The sequence below is a fragment of the Triturus cristatus genome, chromosome 3_1 (genome assembly GCF_964204655.1).
Source record: "Triturus cristatus chromosome 3_1, aTriCri1.1, whole genome shotgun sequence".
NCBI classification, from domain to species: Eukaryota; Metazoa; Chordata; class Amphibia; order Caudata; family Salamandridae; genus Triturus; species Triturus cristatus.
Window position 1 is genome coordinate 866,033,930 of NC_140583.1, and position 27,827 is coordinate 866,061,756.

Here is a 27,827-nt window from a genome sequence, read left to right on the forward strand (position 1 = left end):
TACAACTCCATGAAGAATGGGGCAATTGAACAGGGGCTGCTTACAGATAAGTAGCAGCGGCTTGTGGGGCCAGTCTCCGAGGGTTGAAGCAAGCACTGGGCATGGTCCAAGCAGCACCAACACTACACCACCAGCGGCCCGGGGGTAGCCGGGTGCAGGGTGCCAACACAGCATCGACTTCCCAGTGAAAAGCAATAGAGAGGCCAAATCAGAAAAGGGCTACAGGTTTGGGCCAGGAGGCAGGTCGGAGGAAACCAACAGCTAGAGGGGTAAGTTGCAATGCTCTGGGACGTAGAGACACCTTTGGTCTTCTTCACCAAGACCCAGGGTGGACTGGTGCAGGGACGTCTTCTGGTGTCTGAAATGGCTTACTGAAGCAGTTCTCAGTTGAGGGGGTCTTCGTGCAGAGACTGCAGGTGATGTGGAGGAGTCCTGGAGGGTTCAACCCACAATGGACTCGGGCTCTGGAGCTCTAGAGAACCTCACTGGGACCGGTGTGTCATTAGGACTCTGGACGGAGGCTGCGGGTGCAGAGCTGGAACCGGGAACAGGGTTTTGCGGTTCTTCAGGTCACATGGTCTTTGGTTGAAGATGATTGCTTTTGAACAGGTCTGCTATTCTCAGGAGATCTTGATGTTTGTCAAAGGCAGGCAGTCCTCCCAAGGATTTGGAGAAGCTGGTCTGTAGGATGAGTCTTCTTTTGGCACATAATTGTCAAGGGCTGCAGACAGGCCAGTAGGGTTGGGGACAAGTCAGAACTTCTCTGCAATCTTCTCAGTTGGTGCGACTTTGTAGTGTCTGGCTCTTAGATTGTCAGGAACTGAAGTTTAGTGTCCGGAAATGCCACCTAAATACTAGATCTGAAAGAGTCTATTTAGTTATAGATTCCTTACCTTAGAATTATCCCCAGGCGTCAGACTGGACCCAGAGAATTTTTTCCTTAGCAGTACCGCTGCACGTCGGTAGGTGGCATCGGTCGACTCCGTGTCCGTCGTAGGCGTTGTGATTGCCGGGATAACGTTGCGGTATCTACTTTGACCCTGACCCTGTGCGCTGACGTCAGTTCTTTCTTTTTCCATGCCAGCCACCGCAGATCCGGAAAGAGCGGTACACGTAGTCATTTTTTGACTAACACTTTTTTGACTTTTGTCGACATCTGTTTCGAGTTGTTAGACTCCTGGTGCACATAGGGATGTCCCATCGTCGGACCGGCTTCAAGCCTTGTGACTCCTGTCACAATTGATGTCCGTCACGGACCCGCACCTCATGTGCCTCGAGCACGACCCAAAGTCGTGCTCAGACTGTCGGACCATGAACCCAAAGTCTTTGCGGGAGTGGTCCTGAAAGCTTCTGGAGGCCCGTCAGTCAGCTCCACGCTGCTCCAAATCCCAGTTGAGAGGGAGGTCGCTGGACCGGTCACGGAGTCACCATCATCATTCCTCCTCGAAGTCTCCGTCGCTCTTCCCCTTCTCCCCGTCCGTCGCAGGATGCGGAAGGCCGTCGTCCTTTGGCTCTGCCTGCAAAGCCTACTGGGACGGCTCCGAGCATCCCTCCCTTCCCGGGAGCTGGAGCTTCCCTTGCCCAGCTTTGTGCATTTTACGAAGCCCTCCACTCCATCTTTAACAGCCCAACTCTGCCAGTGTGCCTTTGGGCCCCGCAAACTCGGCTGGGGGCTGTAGGCCTTCATTGCCGGCGGCTCCGGTGCCGCAGGGATCCAGGCCTGAATCCGGATCGGTGCCAGTCGACCTCACAACACATCCCCCAGCACCGATTCCTCTGATGATGCCTCCGCCACCTCCGACGCCAGTTGTGTCCCCAGCCGGCATCGACCCCGGCCTCCCCCTTGACTTGGGCACGGAGCCGGACCGACGCCGGTACCGTAGCCGACTGGCACTGTTGTACCACTGTTCTACGCTGGCGTTCCTTATCGCCTTAAGTGGCGGCCAGATGAGGGTGAGGAGGAATGAGAGGAGTCTGTTGACCCTCTGGCAGACCAGCTAGAAGAGCCGGACTGGAGAGAGGAGTTGGATGAGGCCAGTGGTCTGGATACCTCCCCAGACCTTGGTATGCTTTCTCCCCCCTACTGTGGCCACGGAGGAGGGGGGCACCTACGTCGTGGTGTTGCGTAGGGCGGCTGAGGCTTGGGCCTTGAGCTTCCTACGGTGGCAGTTAGGACTAACCTCCTGACTGAGGTGCTTCAGCCGGCAGCAGCCTCTTCGGAGCCCCTGCTGTGGTTCAATGAGGCCCTCGCAGACATCCCTCTGGGCACTTGGTCCAAGCCTAGCAGAGGGGCTCCTGTGGATAGGATGATTGCCTGACGCCACCGCCCTGCCCCGGGCGACCTAGTTTTCCTTTCCCAACGCCCAACCCCCGAGAGCTTGGTGATCCAAGCCTTGACATCCAAAGGTGCGTTCCCTACTGCTCCCCCAGATAGGGAATCCAAGAAGCTGGACCATCTTGAGAAGATGTTTTCTTCTGTCAGCTTAGGACTGTGGTCGATGAACACCGCATGTCTCTTGGGCCATTACACCTACTCTGTGTAGGATACGGTTGCGCATGTGCTGCCACAGTGCCCGGAGGAGGCCCGGGCTGTACTCTCCTGTGCGGTTGCAGAGGGTAGAGATGCAGCAACGTTCGCCATACGATGTGGGCTGGATACTGCCGACTCGCTGGGTAGAACGATTTCTATGTCAGTAGCCTCGATACGCTACGCCTGGCTGAGGTCCACTGGTTTCCCTGGGGATGTCCAATCAACGCTTTTGGAAATGCCTATTGATGGCCATCACATGTTTGGCGACAAGGCAGACCATGAGCTTGAGCGCTTCAAGGACTCTAGGGCTACTGCCAGATCCTTGGGCCTCGCTGCCACCTCTCGCCCCGTTCGGCCTGCCTTTCGCCCCTTTCGTGGCTACAGAAGGGGTGGCCCACCACGTTCCACCCAGGGCCACAGGCCGGCGCAAGCTACCCTGCCTCTGCGCAGCCGGGGACGTGGGACCCAGGGCCGTGGGTCTGGGGTTCAGCGGGCAGGACTGTCCACCAGTGCCCCCTCTGCAGCAGCCTCCAAACCTTCCTAGTCCGACATTTCAGGGCCACCAGTTGCCAGTGGGCAGCAGGATCCGCCTTCCCCTCTCCCACTGGCACAACTTCACGTTAGACAGGTGGGTTTTGCAGATAGTCCGAAGGGGCTAGTCCTTCTTTGAGACTAGCCCTCCCTCCATGCCACCAACACTCTATCGCATGTTGGAGGATCAGTTGGCCCTTCTCTGTCAGGAGGTTTCGGCTCTCTTGGCCAACGGAGCTATCGAGCGAGTCCCTGTCCCAGAAGTTGGTCATGGGTGTGACTCCCAGTACTTCCTGGTACCCAAGAAGAACAAAGGCCTGCATCCTGTCTTGGATCTTAGGGACGTCAACCGCTTCCTCTGGAAGGAGAAGTTCAAAATGTTGACATTAGCTCAGATCCTTTTTTCCCTCGACCCTGGAGACTGGATGGTAGTGTTGGACTTGCAGAACGCTTACTTCCACATCCTGCCATCCCACAGGCATTATCTACGGTTCATGGTAGGCCAGGAGCATTTTCAGTTTACCTTGCTCCCCTTTGACCTTACCAGCTCCCCTCAGATGTTCACGAAAGTGATGGCGGTGGTCGCAGCTCATCTGCGCAGATCAGGGGTTCCAGTCTTCCCCCTATCTCGACGACTGGCTGTTAAAGGCATGCTCGCCCCAGTCTGTCTTCAGCCTACAGCGGACCTCCTGCACTCGCTGGGGTTCACTATCAACGTGCCGAAGTCACACCTGATTCCCTCCCAGAAGCTCCTTTTCATCGGAGCATTTCTGGATACAGCGCAGTTTTGGGCTTATCCTCCTGAGCAGCAAATCCGGGATATTCAGGCTATGATACCGATGTTTTAGCCTCTTTCCCGGGTTTTGGTGAGAATGACCTTGAGGCTGCTGGGCCTCATGGCCTCCTGCATCCTGCTGGTGGATCATGCCAGGTGGCATAGTCTGGCTCTGCCGTGGGACCTGAAGTTCCAGTGGGCGCAGCATCGGGAATCTTCACGATTGCGTCCAGATCTCAAAGGGCACTGCACACCAATTGCAGTGGTGGCAAACGAACCAGGATTGGATCAACGGCAGATCCCTCTCCCTTCCCCAACCAGAGTTCACAGTGGTGACAGATCCGTCACTCCTGGGATGGGGCAGCCACATGGAAGAGGCGGAGATCAGAGGCCTCTGGTCTCTGGCGGAGTCCGGGATTCACATCCATCTTCTGGAGCTCTGGGCGACTGTCTTGCACTGAAGGCATGCCTTCCTTCTGTCAAAGGAAGAGTAGTGCAGGTGTTTAGACAACACCACTGCAATGTAGTACTGCAACAAACAGGGCAGGGTCGAGTCGTGAACCAATATGGAGGATTTTCAAAGGAGGGGGTTACTGCAGCTCAGGATACCTTGACCGTCAGCTTCTTTCAGTAAAGATCAAAATAAACATCGCACAGAGGTCCTGTAGTCGGGGCATGTCTCCTCAGAGCTGCTCCTCCTTTTCACTAAATCCTAATTTCTTCCCAACTACCCTCCAGACACCGTCCGAAAGCATGGAGGCCTTTGGGGAAAAAAGCTGCTCTCCTGTGCCAGCCTTGCCTTCAGATCCGTGAGATCAGCTATCCTGGGGAGCCATGAGCATACGTTGTGGGAGTGGCATCTTGCCGTGATCCTTGATGACCTCTGAGCCAATCTGCAGCAGATGATACAAGATGGCCAATGTGCTACAAAGTATGCCATTAGGTCAGGCCTAGACACTCCTGACTGCTTCATTTGATTAGTTGGTACCACTGTGGTGCTTAGAATGGTCATGTGCCAGATCCACGGGTTTCTTTAGTGATGTCCAAGCATTGCTTATGCGCATGACATTTGATGGCCCCGTCTCTTGAGAAACAAGGTAGACGCTGCTCTGGAGAGCATTAAAGATAGTAAGGCTATAGCACTCTCCCCTGGCTTCCAGCACCCATGCAGCAATTTCCCCAAAAACATTGCCCTTTTTCGAGGCTTCGGAAGAGACAGCCAAGAAAGGCAACACCAAATTCTGCCTCAACAGACCTCCCAAATTTTTCGGGTTAGAGGTCTGGGATCGTGCAGAAAGTATCCTGGTTTGCTGGGCCAATGCAATAATCCGTTCCCTGGCGCATTAAAATCACTTCAGTTTGCCTTTGGAAGCACATCGTCACCCTTTTGCAGGAAAGATATGTTTTTTTTCTCCCTTCTACGCAAGTAAGTTCAGGCTTTCATGGATGAGGGAGCCATAGAAAGCGTACTGGCATCAGAAATTGATACTGGTAGCTACTCCTGTTATTTTCTAGTTCTGAAAAAGAACAGAGGACTTCTGAAGGATACATCTGCGTGTGGATTCCTCACCTTTTGAGTTACCCTAATGCGCAGCATTCCGCGGAAAGTTTTCTCCACAGCTCCCCCACGTTGACGAGGACTTCACAATGGAACCTCTCCGTACACGACTCCACGTGACGTCATCAGAGCCATAAGAAGACCTAATCTGCGTGCTGACGTCCGTTCCCTTTTTTCTGTGCCGTTGACTCGTAATGGTTTTTTCCCAAGGCTCTCTATTTCTGGGAGTTTCTTTGTTGAAGATTTTTGTGATTTTGTAGCATCAAGGATGGCTACTCAAAATCTGGTTTCAAGCCATGCAGGGAATGTGGGGCCAGATGTCTGTCACTGACCCCCATGAAGACTGTTTATGGTGTCTTTCATCAGACCATGACGTTGAGGAGTGCTCTTCGTGCAGGCGCATGAATCTCAAAGCGCTGAAGGAGAGGGAGGCCAAATTATTCATTGCCAAGAAGCAGAAAAGGGGTTGAAGAAGATAGAGGTCCCTTTCCAAGTCACTGACGCCGTATACTTCGATGTTGTTGAAGAAGCACGAGAAAAAACGACGTCATGGGTCTCGGTGTCATTCGTCGAAGGATGCTACTCTGAAGTCTGTCCCCAGGTCCCAGGCGTCATCGAAACGATCTCTCCTTCTCCTGACGGGCTACTCCAGCCCCGTCTCTGGCTCCGAGAGCTGTTACTCCAACGGCTCTGAGAGAAGCAATGCCTCGACAGTTGCCGAAGCCGACCACTCCACCTGTAGCTCCAGGGTCTCCGGCGCCACAGCCGGAACCAAATTTGCTGATAGAGTGGCTTGAGAGCCTGCCGTGCTGGATCCGGGATATCCTGCCGTTCTGGATCTGTGATATCCTGCCTTCCCGACTCCGGGTACGGATCCGTTGCATTTTTTAAATGCAATGTTTGGCTTGTTTGCCAGAGCGACAAACCCTACTGGTGTGCTTGTTGGCCCCATGGGTCCACTGGCATTTTCCCCGGGAGGTTTGCCACCTCGTTTCCCTCGGGCACCTTTTATGCTGATGGTTTCAGGGAGTTGGTCTCTTCGGGCGCCGAGATTTTCGCCGGTACAATTTCTTGAGGGGCGAGCGCCGCTGGATGGAAATTTCCCGGTGCACTCTAGTTCTGAACTGGCGCCGACTCTACCTCGACTAGCATCCACTACTATTCCTGTAGACCTCGCTTCGACGCCGATCCCGAAGTCACCGACGCCGCATCTGGCACCATCGACGCCTATTTCTAGGATGAGGTCTCGGAGAGAGGCACAGAGATTATTTCAAGACGAAGAATACCAGGAAGAGCATGGAGAGGCTGAGGAAGGGGAGATTGTGCATCCGGATCTGGATTTTGAACGTTTACAGGATGTTAGCAGCCTGAATTCCTCTCCTGAATGGGAGCACTCGTCTCCATTAGGTCTCCCGATGCAGGAGGTGGCCACTTATCACGCTGTGATCAGGAAGGCAACGGATCTGCTGAAATTGCCCCTTCCCACAACGGAATTAAAATCTAATATTTTGACGAAGGTACTCCATTCTCCTTCCTCTGTCTCAGAGCCTTTACTTCCTTTTAACAAGGCATTGACAGAGCCCAATTCTGATGTCTGACATAAGCCGATGTCTGCTTCAACGGTGTCCTGGACTGTGGCAAGGAGGTACAAGGTGGCTCCGGGGGATCCTGCTTTCCTGTCCACCCATCCTTCGCCAGAAAGCTTGGTTGTCCAAGCTTCGTACTCAAGGCAGTCTGCATGTTGCTTCCCATCTACACCTGCAGATAGGGAGTCTAAATACATGAAGCAAGCTGCGAAGGTGTTCTTGTCCGGCAGTATGGCCCTCCAGTTCACAAATGAAACATGCCTTTTGGGTCGCTACATCCATGCCCTTATGGACTCTGCTAGGGAGGTGGTCCCAAAACTGCCTGAGGAAGTTCAAGGGCATTTCTCGAAGGTACTGACGGATGCCCAAGCTGCCACATGCCAGGTCATACAGTCTGATCTGGACACTGCTGATTCAGTTGCCAGGGCGATGGTATGGTCTGTGACTACTAGGAGGCACACTTGGTTGCTAGGTTCAGGGTTCTCTCCAAGCGACCGTCCTTTTTGGGAATCAGGAAGTACCAGGAGTAGCATCCTTGACCCCTTTACTGCTCCGGAACCACCTTCATCGCACCTTTTTGCAGTAATGAGAGAAGCTCCTGCTGGAGAAGCAGAAGGTGCTCTTCCAAGCACAAACCCTGACTGGGAGGGAAAGGAAGGGGAAACTCCCGGAAGGGTAGGGCATACCCATTCTCTATGATGTTGAACACCCAGAGATCTGTAGTAATAGACCTCCAATGTTGTAGAAAATGGGACACCCGTTCTGCCAGGGGACAAGCATGCTATAGGATGGTGGACCTAGAGTTGTTTCCCTGCTGCACTGGTTGGAGGGGCAGAAGAGGAGGAGGAGACTTGCTGTTGTGCTGCCCCTCGCAGATGACCTCTGTACTTTGCCCTGTAAGATCTGTACAAGGGATTTGCCTACTGTTTCTACGGCTTCTCTATCAGGAGAACAAGTTACTTACCTTCGGTAACGCTGTCTGGTAGAGAAACTAGTTGCAGATTCCTCACTGACCCACTTACCCTACCCGTTCGGTGATTACTCTTTCCATTAATAAGACCCCAAAACTAGCAATCCGCACAATGGTCATACAAATTTTCGTTTGGGGCTCTACATCTAGGGGGCGTGGACTGTCTTGAAAGTAACGGATGTCAACGCATGGATGTGGCAATGTAGGCTCCGCATGTCATTTCCAGAGTAGAACAGCATCACAACAGTGCCAGATCCTTTCTTACGCCTAGTGAATATTCAAAAGGTTACGGATCTGTGGCTAGATGGTCTCTACAAGAAAGAGCATTACCGAAGGCAAGTAACTTGTTAATAGTCACATGGCAGGGTTATTAGTATTACTGTGCATTGATGATTGGCTGCCGAAGGGAAACTCAACCAAGCTGGTGTCAGAATGCCAAAGTGGTCCTGCTGTTCAATTTGAGATTTTTGGGACCTTTGCTTCATTGGGGCAAAACTTTGCATCTCCCCGAGGGATTTGGGATATGAATCTGATGTTGCGGGAAGGGGCTTTTCTCCAGGCCTTAGCATTTCTACAAGCCCTAGCAGTTCATAGCCTCCTTGGCCTACTGACTTCTTGCATCCTTCTGGTCACTAACACTTGCTGGCAATTTTGAGCCTTTCCGTGGGTATCTGTGCCTCCAATAGTTTCAGCATTTGGGCTCTCTCGTGGACCGCCTCCAGGTTCAGTGCAATGGCTTCTTTACAGTCTCGAAAGATCCTAATTTAAAGGTCAACACGCTGTCAACAATAGTCCTACACTCTGTCTGAGGGCCTTCAAAAGAAAGACACACAACTGTCAGCACACCAGAGTGGCTCTTATATGCAGCTCTGCTCTGTCAGGATGCACAACACAGCCAACCAGTGTGTGGCATATCCAGTCTGGCACCTAGAGATATTCTAAAGGTGAAGACTCTGGTTAGCGTGTCCACCAGAGTGTTACAAAAGGTAAGTAACTTGTACTACAGGTACAGCAGTACCACTTGCAGGAAAATAATCCTGTTCAGTTGTTTCCAATGAGGCATTGTCACAATAATCAGACGCCCTACCCTGCCCTTTGTTTCTGTATATTTAGGAACAATGTGTTGAACCATAAACTTAATAACGGACCAGGTTCTAAGTGCTGGTTTTCTCCATTTGTAAAGTTGGCCTAGGTCTGATAGTTACATTTATATAGCGCACATCAGACATTGAAGTGTCTCCAGGCAATTGATTCCGTTAATTGCACTATTGATCTGTGAAGGATTATGCACTGGGTTGGCCATGCTGGGTTTCAATACTGCAGGTTTCTAAGTTGGCGCTGACCCCATGAGTTGTCTCACTTAAACATCTGTAAAACCGACAATTTTTCTTTCGTTCATGATTCTGGTGCTGCATATTATAGGCGCTCGCTCTCCTGAGTGCTTAAACCTCCTCACCCCATGGCTTGATGCATTTGAGCACTAGGATTAATTTCTTAAAATACATTTAAGTAATCTTTTAAAGATTAGTAATATAAGTATCTGAATGAAACACGTTAGTTAGATTCCTCACCTTAGAATATCCCCAGGCGTCAGGCTGGATCCGGAAAGATTTTTGTAGCAATACCCCTTGCGTGTCGCTAGGCGTAGTCTGCGGCTCCGCGTCCGTCGTTGGCGTCGTGCGCCGGAATGACGTCGTCGGAGTACTTAGACGCCGGCACCGCGCGCTGCCGTCAGTTCTTCTTTTTTCCGCGCCGGTAAGCGCCGATCCGGGAAGAGCTTACCCCTAGTCCAATTTTTGACTAACTTTTTGACTCTTTTTGGTCGACTCGACTGTTTGGTGCCAGTAGGATGCCAGGGTTTAAGGCCTGTGACGCCTGTCATCGCCTGATGTCGGTGACGGATCACCATCGCCGGTGCCTCAACTGCCTGGGGGCAGACCACGACGCGGAGTTGTGCCTCGACTGTCAGGCCGTGACCTCGAAGGCTAGGCGGGAGCGGTCCCGCAAGCTTCTCGAGCTCCGCCACTCGGCTCCGCGCTGCTCGAGGTCCCGGTCCAGGAGGAGGTCCAAGGACCGGTCGCGGAGCCGCAGTCAACGCCATCGCTCGTTGGGCTCTTTGGGTAAGTCGAAGCGCTCCAAGAAGTCCAAGAGACGACATCGCTCTTCGGACTCCCCTCGCCGGTCGCGCGACTCGGCCGAGGGTCCAGGTGGTTCCACCCCCGTGGCTCCGTTGGAGCCTCAGGCGCCGCGTCCGTCCCCATACCCTCCGGTCCCTGGGACTGACGCGACGCCGGCCGAGGTCAGTGCCTTCCTCACGGCCATGAGAGGCCTGGCTCCGCCGTCGACGCTGGCCGGCGCGCCTTCGGGCCCCTCCCTGGATCTCTGTCGGCACCGGTCGACCGCGTGACGCCTCCTCCGCGGGCGCCGACACCGGTACCACCTCCGGCGCCGTCTCCGGACGATGCCGTTCCCCAGTTTGTCCCCGTTCCGGGTCCGGCGCCGGTGCGGCGCCGCTCGATGCCGCTTCCGACGCCGATGGATGACCGCTTTATCCACCGCCCGGCTCCGATCATTCCTCCTGTTTATCAGGAATCGGATGACGGGGGCGACTGGGAGGGGTTTGAGGACACTCTGGCCGCACAGGGCCAAATTTCACAGAACTGGGCAGACAAACTGGGGGATGCCAGTGGTCTGGATACCTCCCCGGACACTGGCTTCATCTCTCCTCCGACTGTGGCATCGGAGGAAGGTGCAGCTTTTTCAGTGGTGCTGCGCAAGGCGGCCGAAGCCCTCAGGCTCGAACTGCCTGCTGTAGCCGTGAGGACTAAATTCCTCAGAGGTGCTTCAACCGACAGCAAGCTCCACTGAGCCTCTGCTGCAGTTCAATGAGGCCCTCGTCGACGTTCTACAGGGCACTTGGTCCAAGCCCTCCACAGTCCCTCCTGTGGATCGGAACGTAGCCCGGCGCCGCCGCCCTGCTCCGGGCGACCCCAGTTTCCTGTCCCAACACCCCACCCCTGAGAGTCTGGTTATCCAGGCCTCTACTTCCCAGTCCCCCGGACAGGGAATCCAAGAGGTTGGAACAGTTCGGGAAGAAACTGTTCTCGTCCCTGAGTTTGGGGCTGCGGTCTTTGAACACCGCTTGCCTTTTGGACCGTTACTCCCACTCTCTGTGGGATGCGGTGGAGGACCGGACACTGCTTGCCCAGACTCTTGCTGATGGGCGAGATGCGGCACGACATGCTATACGGTGTGGACTAGACACCACGGACTCGCTGGGTGGGGCGATTTCCACCACGGTGGCGCTCCGGCGTCACGCCTGGCTGAGATCCACGTCTTTCTCGGGGGATGTCCAGAGTTCTCTCATGGACATGCCCTTCGATGGCACTCGCCTTTTTGGTGAGAAGGCAGATAGTGCGCTGGCTCGTTTCAAGGACTCCCAGGCTACGGCCAAGTCCTTGGGTCTCTCCGCCCCACGGCCGCGAACTTCCGCCCCTTTCGTGTCCAGGGAAGGGGCGCCTCCTCACGTCCGCCTAGCCACCGGCTGCCAAATCAACCTGCGCGCGGTCGTGGACGTTGTTTCCGCCGAGGCGGTATGGGAGGACAACGTGCCGGTCAGTCCACATCCACCCCGGCAGCATCCGCCTCAAAGCCCTCCTAGTCCGTGCTTTCAGACCCATCCCACCCCAGTGGGCAGCAGACTTCACCATCACCTGCTCCACTGGCGGTCCATTACGTCGGACAGGTGGGTGCTGCAAATCGTCCGAAGGGGCTACTCCCTCCCCTTCGAGACGACCCCTCCAGCCATGCCACCGCAGTGCCACCGTATGTCGGAGGATCACTTGAATCTGCTGCGGGAGGAAGTCACGGCCCTCTTGACAAAGAGGCCGTCTAGCGTGTTCCTGGGCCAGAAGTAGGTCGTGTTTGCTATTCCCACTACTTTCTGGTTCCCAAGAAGGGCAAAGGGGGCCTACGCCCTATCTTGGACCTCAGGAACGTCAACGCCTTCCTTCGGAAGGAGCGGTTCAAGATGCTCACGCTAGCTCAGGTTCTGGCTGCCCTAGACCCTGGAGACTGGATGGTAGCGTTGGACATGCAGGACCCTTATTTCCACATCCCCGTCCTGCCGGCCCATCGGAGTTACCTGCGGTTCACGGTGGGCCAAGAGCATTTTCAGTTTACCGTGCTTCCCTTCGGCCTCACCAGTGCCCCTCGGGTGTTCACGAAAGTGATGGCGGTGGTCGCAGCTCATCTGCGCAGATCAGGGATTCCAATCTTCCCCTATCTCGACGACTGGTTGTTGAAGGCGGGCTCGCCCCAGCAAGTCGTCTCCCACCTCCAGACTACGGCCGACCTCCTGCATTCGCTGGGGTTCTCCATCAATGTTCCGAAGTCGCACCTGAGTCCCTGCCAGAAGCTCCTTTTCATCGGAGCGGTTCTCGATTCGGCGCAGTTCCGGGTCTATCCTCCGGAACAGCGGGTCCGGGATATTCAGGCTCTGATTCCCATCTTTCGGCCTCTATCCTGGGTTTTGGTCAGGTTGGTGCTGTGGTTTCTGGGGCTGATGGCCTTCTGCATCCTGTTAGTGCATTGCGCCAGGCGCCGTATGCGGGCTCTGCAGTGGGACCTGAAGTTTCAGTGGGCCCAGCATCGAGGCGACCTGTCCGACCATGTCTTGATCTCGGAGGGTACTGCGAAGCAGTTGCAGTGGTGGCTCACAGACCGCGATTGGGTCAGCGGCAGATGCCTCTCCCTACCCCAACCGGAGCACGTAGTAGTGACGGACGCGTCCCTCCTGGGATGGGGGGGCCATTTGGGAGAGGCGGAGATCAGAGGACTCTGGTCTCCGGCGGAGACTCAACTCCACATCAACCTTTTGGAGCTGAGAGCGATCCGGCTTGCACTGAAAGCCTTCCTTCCCTCTGTCCGGGGAAGTGTCGTGCAGGTGTTCACAGACAACACCACCGCCATGTGGTATTGCAACAAACAGGGCGGGTGGGGTCGTGGACCCTTTGTCAGGAGGCTCTGCGCCTCTGGACATGGCTGGAACACCAGGGCATCACCCTGGTGGTTCAACATCTGGTGGGCTCTCTGAACGCCAGAGCAGACGAACTCAGCCGCCGGTGCATGATGGATCACGAATGGCGTCTGACCTCCGAGGTGGCGCAAGGTCTCTTTCTGCAGTGGGGAGAGCCTTGGTTAGATCTATTCGCCACCGAAGAGAACGCGCAATGTCAGCAGTTCTGTGCGTTTGAATTTCCAAGGCGGCACTCGCTCGGAGACGCTTTTCGTCGCGAGTGGAGTTGCGGTCTGTTGTACGCCTTTCCGCCTATACCACTTCTGCCCAGAGTGCTGAAGATCAAGCGCGACCGGGCCCAAGTCATCTTAGTGGCTCCGGATTGGGCACGAAGGTACTGGTATCCCGAGCTACTCAGTATGTTAACCGATCCTCCGATACGTCTGCCTCTTCAGGAGGACCTTCTGTCGCAGCAGCAGGGGACGGTCCTCCACCTGAACCTGTCCAGCCTCCACCTCCATGCGTGGAGATTGAGCGGCGGCAGTTGATGCCATTTGACTTGCCTCCTGAAGTCTGTGATGTCATTCTGGCAGCTAGGCATCCCTCCACAAAAACGGTATACGCCTGCAGGTGGAACAAATTTGTGGCATAGTGCACAGCAAAGGCTGTGGATCCCCTTTCCGCCCCTCTTTCTGAGGTTCTTCTCTTTCTTCTTTCTTTGGCCCAGCAGGGCTCTGCTCTGGGCACCTTGAAAGGTTATCTTTCTGCAATCTCTGCATTCTTGAGGCTTCCTGATCAGCCCTCTCTTTTCAAGTCCCCTGTAGTTTCGTGTTTTCTTAAAGGCATTACCCACATGTTCCCTCCTGTCCCTTTCGTGATGCCTCAGTGGGATTTGAATCTTGTCCTGACATTTCTGATGTGTGCTCCCTTTGAGCCTCTTCACAATTGTCCCCTTCGTCTTATGACTCTTAAGACTGCTTTCCTGGTAGCTATCACCTCGGCTAGACGGGTGAGTGAGCTCCAGGCTCTGTCATCTAAGCCTCCTTTTCTGTCTGTTCATCCGGACAAGGTTGTCCTCCGGGCTCGTCCTTCTTTTCTTCCGAAGGTGGTGAGCCCCTTTCACATCGGGCAGTCTGTCACCTTGCCCACCTTCTTTCCGCATCCTTCCAGAGAGGAAGAGAGGCTCCACCGTCTGGACCGAAAACGTGCGCTCTCCTTCTATTTGGATCGCACCAAACAGTTCCGGGTGGACGACCAACTTTTTGTTGGATACGTTGGCGCTAAGAAGGGAAAAGCTGTACACAAGCGGACCATCTCACGGTGGGTCGTTTTGTGTATCAAGGTCTGTTACTCTTTGGCAAAAAAGGACCCTCCTGTTGGGCTGAGAGCCCATTCCACCCGGGCCACAGCGGCGACTACTGCCCTGGGGCGGGGAGTTCCCTTGCAGGACATCTGTCAGGCGGCGACGTGGGCCTCGTTGCACACGTTCGCCAAGCACTATTGCCTGGACAGCCACGTCCGGAGAGACGGCTGCTTTGGCCGTTCTGTTCTCCAGGACTTTCTGGTGTGATCTTGGTTCGCAGACACACCACCGGGGTTGGTATTGCGGGGGTATCTATTCTAAGGTGAGGAATCTAACTAACGTGTTTCTTTCAGATGAACAAGTTACTTACCTTCGGTAACGATGTATCTGTAAGAAACATTAGTTAGTTAGATTCCTCACCGACCCACCCATCCTCCCCGTTCTGCGAACCGACATCTAGGGTTAAGGTTATCCTTTTCAGGGCCCTAGACTTTTTTGGCACCAGTGTCGGTCTCTTGCATGGCTCTGCGTTCCTGGCGCGGAAAGCTATGTACAAGAACTGACGTCAGCGCGTGAGGGCCGCGTCTAAGTACTCCGACGTCATTCCGGCGCACGACGCCAACGACTGACGCGGAGCCGCAGATGACGCCTAGCGACGCGCAAGGGGTATTGCTACAAAAATCTTTCCGGATCCAGCCTAACGCCTGGGGATATTCTAAGGTGAGGAATCTAACTAACTAATGTTTCTTACAGATACATTGTTACCGAAGGTAAGTAACTTGTTCTTTACTAATGTGTGAACATAAATCTATCAAAGGACATTAGAGTAATAAAATGCTTATATGGTTGTCAGAATATTTTAAATTCCCTTTGTGATTGTCTTTCTTCCTACTTGCTTAACTGGCAAATGTTAATTTATTGCATACTTTCTTTGCTCAGAATCGGATATATTGGGCACTGTTGTACAATAAAAGTCCTTTCATAATCTAATATCTGGTTGAACAGCAGTTTTGCATCTAATCAGTTTTACTCATTCATCCTTAATTGCTTTCTACAGGTACTTGCCCCCTGAATGCTTTGTGGTAGGCAAAGAACCACCAAAGATATCTAACAAAGTTGATGTGTGGTCCATTGGAGTAATATTCTTCCAGTGTCTTTACGGCAGGAAGGTAATAAACTTTAACATTCACCTCATCAGATAAAGCGGTGTGGAGATTTAGAAATTCAATCGTAATATTGTTTTTCAGCCTTTTGGTCACAACCAATCCCAACAAGACATCTTACAAGAAAACACTATATTAAAAGCTACAGAAGTTCAGTTTCCAGTCAAACCTGTTGCAAGTAATGAAGCAAAGGTATGTAACACTAAATATTTTAACTGTAGCACCAGAAATAAAGTAAATTAAATATACCACTTGGTACTTCTGTCTGCCTATCTTTTTCCAAACTGTTGAAATCCATCTGGCCAATTATAATGTGTTCATAAAGTGCCTTAGTATCTTACAAACGTGTGATAATGCATTGTTTGAGGAATGTTTGTCTGTAGATACACATGCTTTGCATACTCCTACCATCTAGTGTGGGGCTTGGCTGTGTGAAAGTTTTTTGTGTTTTTAAAGAATTCTTCTTGAGTCGCAAGGTACAGTGACTACACCTATTGCTGGTAATGTGCATGGTCATCTGCTCCATTGCTGGATTATTTTCTTTCTGCCGTCTAGTTTGAACGCATGTTACCAAGCTCTGGGTTGACACCATTGTAGTGATATCTTTGGGCCTTCTTGGTTCCTTTTCCTTCAATTGGTATTAATCTGATTGAGACTTCATGCCGGAGACTCTTTACTGTAGATTAATCCCCAGGCATCAGACCACATCTGGAAATTTCTTGTGAGCAGTACTCCTGTCCGCCAGTAAGTAGCATAGTAGAGTTTTGTTTGTGAGACTGGTGTCCTGGTGTGTCAGGTATGTCTACTAGGAAAGCTGTCGCCAACAAACTTTGGTGACAGACCCACATTTGAAATGTTTCTGGTACCTGGAGCACGATCACGTCTCGAAGTCCTGCGCCAATAGCCCCGCCATTCACCCCAACACCTTGAGGGAGCGGTTCCTCAAGCTCCTCAATGTGCGTTGCTGCGATGGTCTCGATCAAGTGGAAGGTCCTGAGATCGGTCGCTGAGCCACTCCAGGTGCTTGCCATCAGTCAAAGTAGTCTAGGAAATTGTGAAGTCTCACAAGAGGAAGAAGAATAAGAAGTCGAATAGGTCTTCAACTTTGCCCAGTCAGTCGAAGTCTTCCAACGGGACGAGGGAGCGCCTGCCTGCTAGGCCTAGCTCTGAGATGGAGCCTGAGACGTCTCCGTGCCTTTCAGAGTTTCCAGGAGCCGGCTTGACCCCCGCTACGTGAATTTGATGAGGCCAAGCACCTCTTATTTGGGCATCCAGTCCCCACTGGAGTTCCTTCGGGCCACGCAGGCTTGGGAGGAGTCCTCTTCTGGTGTTCCAGTGGGTTCGCCCTCTGCTAGTCGGGCTCCCTGGATCTTTCGATGGATCCGCAGCGGCGCTGGTAGTACCACCTGGATCTTCCCTGACACCTGCTCCAATACAGACGCTATCAACTTTATCCCATCATCATCCCCGACACAGAGCCAGAGCAGCGGTGTCCGGCCCCGGTCTACGTGCCAACCGGTGGCAGATAACCCCAATCCCCCACTCCCTCCCATACGGAGTCATTGCTTTATTCCTATTGCTCTAGATTTGGTAATGACTGGGAGGGGCAACTGAACCCTTGTGAATGCAAGCCAGTTGATGACAATGAGTACCCCTGGTATGAGGATCTGGCGGATGCCTGAAGCCTGAACACCTCCCCAACACTGACTTGGTCTTTTCCCTCTACCGTGGCTACAGAGGAGGGTGCCCCATTTACAATGGTGGTGAGGAGGGTCGCCGAGGTCCTGGATCTTCCACTGCCCTCAGTGGCTGTCAAGGCGAGCGTCTTGACAGAGATGCTTCAACCAGGAGTCACCCAATCTAAACCCCTTCTCCCTTTTAACAAAGCCCTCACAGACGTCCTACTTGTGGCCTGGTCCAAACCTCATTCAAAACAAGCATTGGCATAGCCAATAGGTCTCGCCTTTGGGACCTTATAAGTGTTTAGCCATGCAACAGTTGCATAACTAAATACTTATAAGATCCCAAAAGCGAGACCTATTGGCTATGCAAAGCGGCCGCGAAAGTGAAAGTAATCGCGGTAAAGCGCGGCGCGAGCGCCCGTGCACATGCACTGTAGCTCTAGGCTGGCTTGGTAGCACTTTTTGGAGCCCTCTCAATAAGTCTCGCCAGACCAGCGCATGCGCTGGGTCAGGCGAGACCTAAAAAGAGAGGGGCCCCACTTATCCAAAGGGACAAGGCACCGTGTAGACTATCAAGTCAAAATTAAGATTCCTGTTGGGCTTTTAAATCCAAAATACAATCACACCCCACACCTTCGTTCCAATCCCATTTCAAACTTCTCATTCACCCTCAATAGTACCAAGGTTCAAAACCTAACCTATATACGTTTATAAAAATAGATTATACTCTTTTATCTGAAAGAGACTTAGTTATAAGATTCCTTACCGTAGAATTACCCCCCAGCCGTCAGACTGGATCCAGAGAAAGCTTTTCTTAGCAGTACCCCTACGAGTCGGTAGGTAGCGTCAGTCGACTCCACGTCTGTCGTGAGTGTCATGGTCGTGGTGATGACATCACAGGGTCTACTTAGACTCCGCCCCTGTGCGCGGACGACAATTCTTTCTTTTTCCGCACCATCTAGCGCAGATCCGGAGAGAGCTCGCCCCTTAGTCGCTTTTTGATGAACCTTTTTCGACTTTTTGTCGACGTCGTTTGAGTCTTCTGACCCCTGGTGCACGGCGGATGTCCAGCCGTCAGCCCAGTTTCAAGAATTGTGACTCCTGTCCCAAGTTGATGTCGGTCACCGATCCGCACCTAGTGTGTCTTTGGTGCCAGGCCCTGAACCCGAAGTCTTTGCGGGAGCAGTCCCGAAAGCTTTTGGAGGCCCGGCAGTCCGCTCCGCGCCGATAGAGGTCCCGATCAAGGGGAACGTCGTGAGACCTGTCACGGAGCCATCACCATTCATCATCTAAGTCTTCGCACTTTTTGGGTAAGTCGAAACACAAGAAGGCAAAGTAGCATTGTCGCTCTTTGCCTTCTCCCCGTCTGTCGGCCGACACGGCGTGGGACCCGGAGCGTCGCTCTCTGCTCTTTCTTCGGAGCCCGCTGGGACGGTTCTGCACTTCCCGCACTTTACCGGAGCCGGAGTGTCCCCTGCCCAGCTTTGCCAATTTGACGAGGCGTTGCACAGCATCTTTGGGCAGCCCAACTCCGCAGGTGCGCCTTCGGGCCCCACGAACTCAGCTGGGGGCTCTAGGCCTTCGAAGCCGGCGGTTCCAGCCCAGGCGCCACAGGGCTCCTATGGATCTAGGCCTAGCTCCGGATCGGTGTCGGTCAACCTCATGGTACCTTCCATGGTGCCGATTCCAGTGATGACGTCGGTTGTGCCCCCAACCGGCGTCGATCAAAGCCTCACCCCAAATATGGACACAGCGCTGGACCGATGTGGTACCGGCGCTGGTGGGTACTTTTGTCCCACTGTTCATTCCTGGCGTTCCCTACCGCCCTGAGTGGCAGCCAGAGGAGAGTGAGGAGGCCTGGGAGGGGTCTGTTGACCCTCTAGCAGACCAACTTGAGGAGCCGGACTGGCGAGAGGAGTTGGGTGATGCCAGTGGTCTGCATACCTCCCCAGACCTTGGTATGCTTTCTCCCCCTACCGTGGCTACGGAGGAGGGAGCTTGCCACGCTGTGGTGTTGCATAGGGCGGCTGAGGCCTAGGGCCTCTAGCTTCCTACGGTGGCTGTCAGGACTAACCTCCTGACTGAGGTGCTTTAGCCTGTAACAGCCTCTTCGGAGACCCTGCTGCCTTTTAATAAGGCCTTTACTGACGTCCTTCTGGGCACTTGGTCCAAGCCCAGCACAGGGGCCACTGTGGACTGGAGCATTGCCCGATGCCACCACCTGGCCCCGGGTGACAAACTTTTCTCTCCCAGCACCCTACCCCGGACAGCTTGGTGGTCCAAGCCTTATCCTCAAAGCGTGCATTCCCTACTGCTCCACCTGATAGGGAATCCAAGAAGCTGGACCATCTTGGGAAGATGTTTTCTTCCACCAGCTTAGGACAGTGTGAGAAAGTGGCTCTGTATATACTGTTCCCAAATAGGTACAGGGTGTACAGAGTCCACAGTCCCCAGAGGTTTGGCAGAGGCTATAGTTAGATATAACCTTACTCTCTAAAGTGGTAGCTTGGTTGAGCAGTAAGGCAGTATCAGAGGACAGTGTAAACCATTTGTTGCACACACTCAGGAAATGGTCTCGCACTCTCAATAACTGAACTCTAGGCCAATGGTTTATATATAAAAAATATATACTTGTTTTATTTTAGAACCAACAATAGGTATTAAAGTATACTTTCTCAGAATGAGATGCTTTATATAGATACTTTTGCAATATGCTATTGACTTTTGTAGAAAGTTACAAGTGGTTGCAATAAGAAACACAATTTTAAACACAATAATGCATTGAGTTCAATGGAAGTTTCAAGTTATTTGCAACAGATTACTTTTAGGATTACTTTTGGAATTCCAGGACTGGATCCTAGATTCAGTCCTGGGTCAGTACTTGGAATCAAGTGATAAAAGTCGACTTAATTACTGTGATGATTTTTAGACAATATTTTGCTATTTTAAAAGTTGACTGAAAATATTTCATAGAAAACAGTCAATGATTCCCTATAGCAGAAAATTCAAGTTGCAGGTATAGTGTGTCATCTGAAAGAAACACGTTAGTTAGATTCCTCACCTTAGAATATCCCCAGGCGTCAGGCTAGATCCCGAAAGATTTTTGTAGCAATACCCCTCGCTTGCTTCGCTAGGCGGCTCCGCGTCTGTCGTTGGCGACGTGCGCCGGAATGGCGTCGTCGGAGTACTTAGACGCCGCCCTCGCACGCTGACGTCAGTTCTTTTTTCCGCTCCAATCCGGGAAGAGCTTACCCCTAGTCAATTTTTGACTAACTCTTTTGACTCCTGTGGATCGGAACGTAGCCCGGCGCCACCGCCCTGCTCCAGGCGACCCCAGTTTCCTGTCCCAACACCCCACCCCTGAGAGTCTGGTTATCCAGGCCTCTACTTCCCAGTCCTCATTCCCGTCCGCTCCCCCGGACAGGGAATCCAAGAGGTTGGAACAGTTCGGGAAGAAACTGTTCTTGTCCCTGAGTTTGGGTCTGCGGTCTTTGAACACCGCTTGCCTCTTGAACCGTTACTCCCACTCTCTGTGGGATGCGGTGGAGGACGTGCTGCCCCAGTGTCCGGTGGAGGTACGGACACGGCTTGCCCAGACTCTTGCTGATGGGCAAGATGCGGCACGACATGCTATACGGTGTGGACTAGACACCACGGACTCGCTGGGTAGGGCGATTTCCACCACGGTGGCGCTCCAGCGTCACGCCTGGCTGAGATCCACGTCTTTCTCGTGGGATGTCCAGAGTTCTCTCATGGACTTTTTGGTGAGAAGGCGGATAGTGCGCTGGCTCGTTTAAAGGACTCCCGGGCTATGGCCAAGTCCTTGGGTCTCTCCACCCCACGGCCGCAAACTTCCGCCTTTCGCCCCTTTCGTGTCCAGGGAAGGGGCGCCTCCTCACGTCCGCCGAGCCACCGGCCAAAAATTCAACGTGCGCGCTGTCGCGGACGTGGTTTCCGCCGAGGCAGTATGGCAGGACAACATGCCGGTCAGTCCACATCCAGCCCGGCAGCATCCGCCTCAAAGCCCTCCTAGTCCGTGCTTTCAGGCCCATCCCACCCCAGTGGGCGGCAGAGTTCGCCATCACCTGCTCCACTGGCGGTCCATTACTTCGGAGAGGTGGGTGCTGCAAATCGTCCGAAGGGGCTACTCCCTCCCCTTCGAGACGACCCCTCCAGCCATGCCACCGTATGTCGGAGGATCACTTGAATCTGCTGCGGGAGGAAGTCACGGCCCTCTTGGCCAAAGAGGCCGTCGAGCGCGTTCCTGGGCCAGAAGTAGGTCGTGGTTGCTATTCCCACTACTTTCTGGTTCCCAAGAAGGGCAAAGGGGGCCTACGCCCTATCTTGGACCTCAGTAACGTCAACGCCTTCCTTCGGAAGGAGCGGTTCAAGATGCTCACGCTAGCTCAGGTTCTAGCTGCCCTAGACCCTGGAGACTGGATGGTAGCGTTGGACTTGCAGGACGCTTATTTCCACATCCCCGTCCTGCCGGCCCATCGGCGTTACCTGCGGTTCACGGTGGGCCAAGAGCATTTTCAGTTTACCGCTCCCCTTCGGCCTCACCAGTGCCCCTCGGGTGTTCACGAAAGTGATGGCGGTGGTCGCAGCTCATCTGTGCAGATCAGGGGTTCCAGTCTTCCCCCTATCTCGACGACTGGTTGTTGAAGGCGGGCACGCCCCAGCAAGTCGTCTCCCACCTCCAGACTACGGCTGACCGCCTTAATTCGCTGGGGTTCTCCATCAATGTGCCGAAGTCGAACATGAGTCCCTCCCAGAAGCTCCTTTTCATCGGAGCGGTTCTCGATTCGGTGCAGTTCCGGGTCTATCCTCCGGAACAGCGGGTCCGGGATATTCAGGCTCAGATTCCCATCTTTCGGCCTCTATCCTGGGTTTCGGTCAGGTTGGTGCTGCGGCTTATGGGGCTGATGGCCTCCTGCATCCTGTTAGTGCATTGCGCCAGGCGGCGTACGCGGGCTCTGCAGTGGGACCTGAAGTTTCAGTGTGCCCAGCATCGAGGCAACCTGTCCGATCATGTCTTGATCTTGGAGGGCACTGCGAAGCAGTTGCAGTGGTGGCTCACGGACCGCGATTGGGTCAGCGGCAGATGCCTCTCCCTACCCCAACCGGAGCACGTAGTAGTGACGGACGCGTCCCTCCTGGGATGGGGGGGGGGCCATATGGGAGAGGCGGAGATCAGAGGACTCTGGTCTCTGGCGGAGACTCAACGCCACATCAACCTTTTGGAGCTGAGAGCGCTCAGGCTTGCACTGAAAGCCTTCCTTCCCTCTGTCCGTGAATGTGTTGTGCGGGTGTTCACGGACAACACCACCGCCATGTGGTATTGCAACAAACAGGGCGGGGTGGGGTCGTGGACCCTTTGTCAGGAGGCTCTGCGCCTCTAGACATGGCTGGAACACCAGGGCGTCACCCTGGTGGTTCAACATCTGGCGGGCTCTCTGAACGCCAGAGCAGACGAACTCAGCCGCCGGTGCATGATGGATCACGAATGGCGTCTGAACTCGGACGTGGCGCAAGGTCTCTATCTGCAGTAGGGAGAGCCTTGGTTAGATCTATTCGCCACCAAAGAGAACGCGCAATGTCAGCAGTTCTGCGCGTTGGAATTTCCAAGGCGGCACTCGCTCGGAGACGCTTTTCGTCGCGAGTGGAGTTGCGGTCTGTTGTACGCCTTTCCGCCTATACCACTTTTGCCCCGAGTGCTGAAGAAGATCAAGCGTGACCGGGCCCAAGTCATCTTAGTGGCTCCGGATTGGGCACGAAGGTACTGGTATCCCGAGCTACTCAGTATGTTAACCGATCCTCCGATACGTCTACCTCTTCAGGAGGACCTTCTGTCGCAGCAACAGGGGGGGCGGTCCTTCACCCGAACCGGTCCAGCCTCCACCGCCATGCGTGGAGATTGAGCGGCGGCAGTTGATGCCATTTGACTTGCCTCCTGAAGTCTGTGATGTTATTCTGGCTGCCAGGCGTCCCTCCACAAAAACGGTATACGCCTGCAGGTGGAACAAATTTGTGGCATGGTGCACAGCAAAGGCTGTGGATCCCCTTTCCGCCCCTCTTTCTGAGGTTCTTCTCTTTCTTCTTTCTTTGGCCCAGCAGGGCTCTGCTCTGGGCACCTTGAAAGGTTATCTTTCTGCAATCTCTGCGTTCTTGAGGCTTCCTGATCAGCCCTCTTTTCAAGTCCCCTGTAGTTTTGCGTTTTCTTAAAGGCATTACCCACATGTTCCCTCCTGTCCCTTTTGTAATGCCTCAGTGGGATTTGAATCTTGTCCTGACATTTCTGATGTGTGCTCCCTTTGAGCCTCTTCACAATTGTCCCATTCGTCTTCTGACTCTTAAGACTGCTTTCCTGGTAGCTATCACCTCGGCTAGACGGGTGAGTGAGCTCCAGGCTCTGTCTAAGCCTCCTTTTCTGTCTGTTCATCCGGACAAGGTTGTTCCGAAGGTGGTGACCCCCTTTCACATCGGGCAGTCTGTCACCTTGCCCACCTTCTTTCCGCCTCCGCATCCTTCCAGAGAGGAAGAGAGGCTCCACCGTCTGGACCCAAAACGTGCGCTCTGCTTCTATTTGGATCGCACCAAACCGTTCCGTGTGGACGACCAACTTTTTGTTGGATACGTTGGCGCTAAGAAGGGGAAAGCTGTACACAAGCGGACCATCTCACGGTGGGTCGTTTTGTGTATCAAGGTCTGTTACTCTTTGGCAAAAAAGGACCCTCCTGTTGGGCTGAGAGCCCATTCCACCCGGGCCACAGCGGCGACTACTGCCCTGGGGCGGGGAGTTCCCTTGCAGGACATCTGTCAGGCGGCAACGTGGGCCTCGTTACACACGTTCGCCAAGCACTATTGCCTGGACAGCCAAGTCCGGAGAGACTGCCGCTTTGGCCGTTCTGTTCTCCAGGACTTTCTGGTGTGATCTTGGTTTGCAGACCCACCACCGGGGTTGGTATTGCTGGGGTATCTATTCTAAGGTGAGGAATCTAACGTGTTTCTTTCAGATGTACGAGTTACTTACCTTCGGTAACGATGTATCTGTAAGAAACATTAGTTAGTTAGATTCCTCACCGACCCACCCATCCTCCCCGTTCTGCGAACCGACATCTAGGGTTAAGGTTATCCTTTTCAGGGCCCTAGACTTTTTTGGCACCAGTGTCGGTCTCTTGCATGGCTCTGCGTTCCTGGCGCGGAAAACTATGTACAAGAACTGACGTCAGCGCGCGAGGGCGGCGTCTAAGTACTCCGACGTCTTTCCGGCGCACGATGCCAACGACTGACGCAGAGCCGTAGACGACACCTAGCGACGCGCAAGGGGTATTGCTACAAAAATCTTTCCGGATCCAGCCTGAGGCCTGGGGATATTCTAAGGTGAGGAATCTAACTAACTAATGTTTCTTACAGATACATCGTTACCGAAGGTAAGTAACTTGTACCTCATGACTTTTGTAATCCAGTACTTGGTGCCTAGACTCAGTACTGTGACCTTTATCCAAAACAGGTAAGTAATTATGTTTTCAGAAAGTATACGATTTTTAAAGAAAATTTAAAGTTTGCAGAAATTGACACTTTGACGAAATTTCACAGAAAAACAGTCAATGATTTCCTATGGGAGAAAATTGGGTTACTGGTAAGTACAGTTGTAAGTATTTTTCAGAATCAGTGCTGGGCACCAAGATCCAGCACTGGGAGCTCACCTAATAGCAGGTGAGTATTTTCGTTTTCGTTACTCGGCTGATTTTTGGTGAATATTTTAAGTTTTGAAAAGTCCACACTTGAAAGAAATTTCAGGAACAACCAGTCAATGTTACCCTATGGAGAAAATGGAGTTATCGGTTTAAAGGTAAGTACTCGACTGGCAGAGTTAAGTTTCTGGGCATAGACTCGGGGGTCTCCCAGGGTCAGGTAGGTACAGTTGGTTCACCCTCATCGGCACAGGGGCGGCCGGGTGCAAAGAGAGTTAGGCCCAATATTCTCCTATGAGAGGTAAGGGGGCCTTGTTTGGTGGCTGCTGACTAGCAGGCCATGCGACTGTGGGAGCTGGGCTCCTGGTCACTTACTCAGGGCAAGTGGGGAAGTAGATAGGTGTAGAGGTTGCACTGCCAGGGCCATTCGGACGGCTGGGTGCAGGGTGCTTTTGAGCCTTCGGGCGCTCAATTGATTTCAATGGGAAAGCTCCGGTTTAGAAAGACTGCAAATTCGGGGACAAAGATTCTTCAGGTGCCACCACCACTTCGAGAGGTAAGTTGGGTAGTTGGAGGATAGGTAGGTACCCCGGGATTGGGCACAGGGGGCCGCGGGGTGCCGGGTGCAGGGGTGCCTTTTGGTGTAGGGAAATCTTGCCCTCTGTTGATCACGGTTGTGGGGGGCACCTGGTTCTGAGGCTGCAGGCTTCTTCAGGAGTGTCGAGGGAGTTCCTTGGGTGCCGGACTCGGGGTCACAGTCGCCGTTGGGTCGTCCTCGTGGTCTTTGTTCACTCCGGCACAGGCCAAGCTTGGCGGGTGCAGAGTGTGCTGGGTTTGTGGTTCCGGGCTGCTGCCAGGGATTAGAAATAGATTTTGAGTAGAGCCTCTACTCATGGGAGTCCCAGGGGGCTTAGAGTTAAAAGGTAGCCGGGTCCTCTGGGGTTTGTGAGGCTGCTGGCCACGAGATGCCGGGTTGGAGCAGGAGCAGGTTTGAGGGTCGGCAGGCCGGTAGGGCTGGGGCCAAAGGAGTTGGTGTCTTCCTCTTCTTAGCAGCTGCAGGGCAGGTCTTCTTTCTTCTAGCTCTTCTTCGGATTTCGGAATCTGGAATCTGGGGAAGGAAGGTTCAGGGTGCCCCTAAATACTAGATTTATGGGCGTTACAGGTAGGTGAAGGGCAGGGACCAATGGGTCCCTGTCCTGGGGTGGGTACACCCCCCTATCCTGCCTCTCTCCTGTGGGAGGGGGGCAGTAGCTTAGTCCTGATTGGGCATCTTCAAGATGGCGAGCGCCCGGAGATGTGCTTCACCTCGCCTCCCCCACCTGAGGGGTGGGGTTGTCAGGCTGGCACATCCCCTGTCCTTATTTAGGCTTTCCGGCCAGGCTTCCCGCCAGAGTGGGGGTTGCCAGTGGCCTGGGGAACTCACAGAGGCGGCATACCTTTGAAGCTTCCCCCTGCCCATCCTGGGGGAGGAGATTTAGCACCTCGCCCAGGCTGTGCATTGTTGCAGGCATAGGAGAGCAGGGGCTCTCCTACCCAGGGGTCCAGCAACATGTCTGCTGTGTGGCAGCCTAGGCAGCCTCCCAGACCAGATGTGGATTGTAGGTAAAGTTTCAGGGGGCGGCTCTAAGATGCCCTCTGGGGTGCTTGGTACATTAAATCACACACTGGCATCAGTGTGGGTTTAATGTGCTGAGATACCAAACTTCTCAGTCTTCCGTGTTGCCATTATGGTGCCGTGGAGTTCATGTTTGCGAGCTCTCAGCACCATGTACTCTTAAATGGCAGCACTGCACTTACAGTGCCCAGGAATGGACCTGGGTACTGTAGGGGCACAGGGCTCCTGCGCCCACACCACTGGCATAGGGCACCCAGCTAGATGAGTGGCTGATGTATGCCATGGCAGTGTAGGTGGTGGGCATGGCACACAGGGATGTGTGCCATGTCGACTTTGTTTTGTCTTGTACCCAGAAACCCAGCCTGTAAGGGGTGTGTGTGGTGTGTGGTGTGTGGTGTGGGTGTGTGGGTGTGTGGGTGGGTGTGTGGGTGTGGTGTGTGGGTGGGGTGTGGTGTGTGGTGTGGTTGGTGTGTGGTGTGTGGGTGTGGGGGGTGGTGGTGTGTGGGGTGGGTGTGGTTGGTGTGGTTGGTGTGGGGGGGTGGTGTGTGGGGTGGGTGTGGTGTGTGGGGTGGGTGTGGTGTGGGGGGGTGGGTGTGGTGTGGGGGGGTGGTGTGGTGTGGGGGGGTGGTGTGGTGTGGGGGGGTGGTGTGGTGTGGGGGGGTGGTGTGGTGTGGGGGGGTGGTGTGTGTGGAGGGGGGTGTGGGGGGGGTGGGAGGTGTGTGTCGGTGTGGGAGGGGGGGGTGGGGGTGGTGTGTGGGGGTGGGTGTGGGGGCGGTGTTGGGGTGGGTGTGGGGGGGGGGTGGGGGGGTGTGTGGGTAAGGGTACAGGGCCTCTAAGGGTGGCACAATGAGTGCTGCAGCCCTTCGGCCTTCCCTGGTCACAAGGCCCTGGGTACCTAGGGTACCATTTACCAGGGGCTGACATGTGGCCAGGGTTTGCCAATTCGGGTTTTGTGTTTTAGGGAAGGAACATAGGCCCTGGGCACCTGACTGGCAGGAGTCCAGGGCACACTCAGTCAAAGTACATTCAGCAAAAAATGGGGGCATACCATGCAAGAAAGATGGCACTTTCTCACAGACAGCGGCCGCTGAACACCGCATGTCTCTTGGGCCATTACAAATACACGGTGTGGGATACGGTTGCGCAAGTGCTGCCGCAGTGCCCGGGCCTTGCTCACCTGCGCTGTTGCTGAGGGTCGAGACGCAGCAAAGTTCACCATCTGGTGTGGGCTGGATACCGCCGACTCGCTGGGTAGAATGATTTCCACGTCGGTAGCCCTGAGGCGCTACTCCTGGCTGAGAACGCCTTGCTTCTCTGGAGATGTCCAATCTACCCTTTTGGACATGCCTTTTAATGGCCGTTGCCTGTTTGGTGACAAGGCAGATTGCGCGCTTGAGCGT

At 53.9% G+C, this 27,827-nt stretch overlaps 1 protein-coding gene across 10 annotated transcripts in view; it reads left to right on the forward strand.

The window, feature by feature from the left end:
- Window positions 1-27,827, forward strand: part of TLK1 (tousled like kinase 1) — a 967,987-nt gene that overhangs the window by 845,629 nt on the left and 94,531 nt on the right. For all 10 annotated transcript variants that reach the window (XM_085645312.1, XM_085645310.1, XM_085645315.1 and 7 more), the window contains 2 exons: window positions 15,328-15,439; window positions 15,518-15,625. In XM_085645312.1, the coding sequence (XP_085501438.1) occupies window positions 15,328-15,439; window positions 15,518-15,625 (220 nt within the window). The remainder of the gene's footprint in view (window positions 1-15,327; window positions 15,440-15,517; window positions 15,626-27,827) is intronic.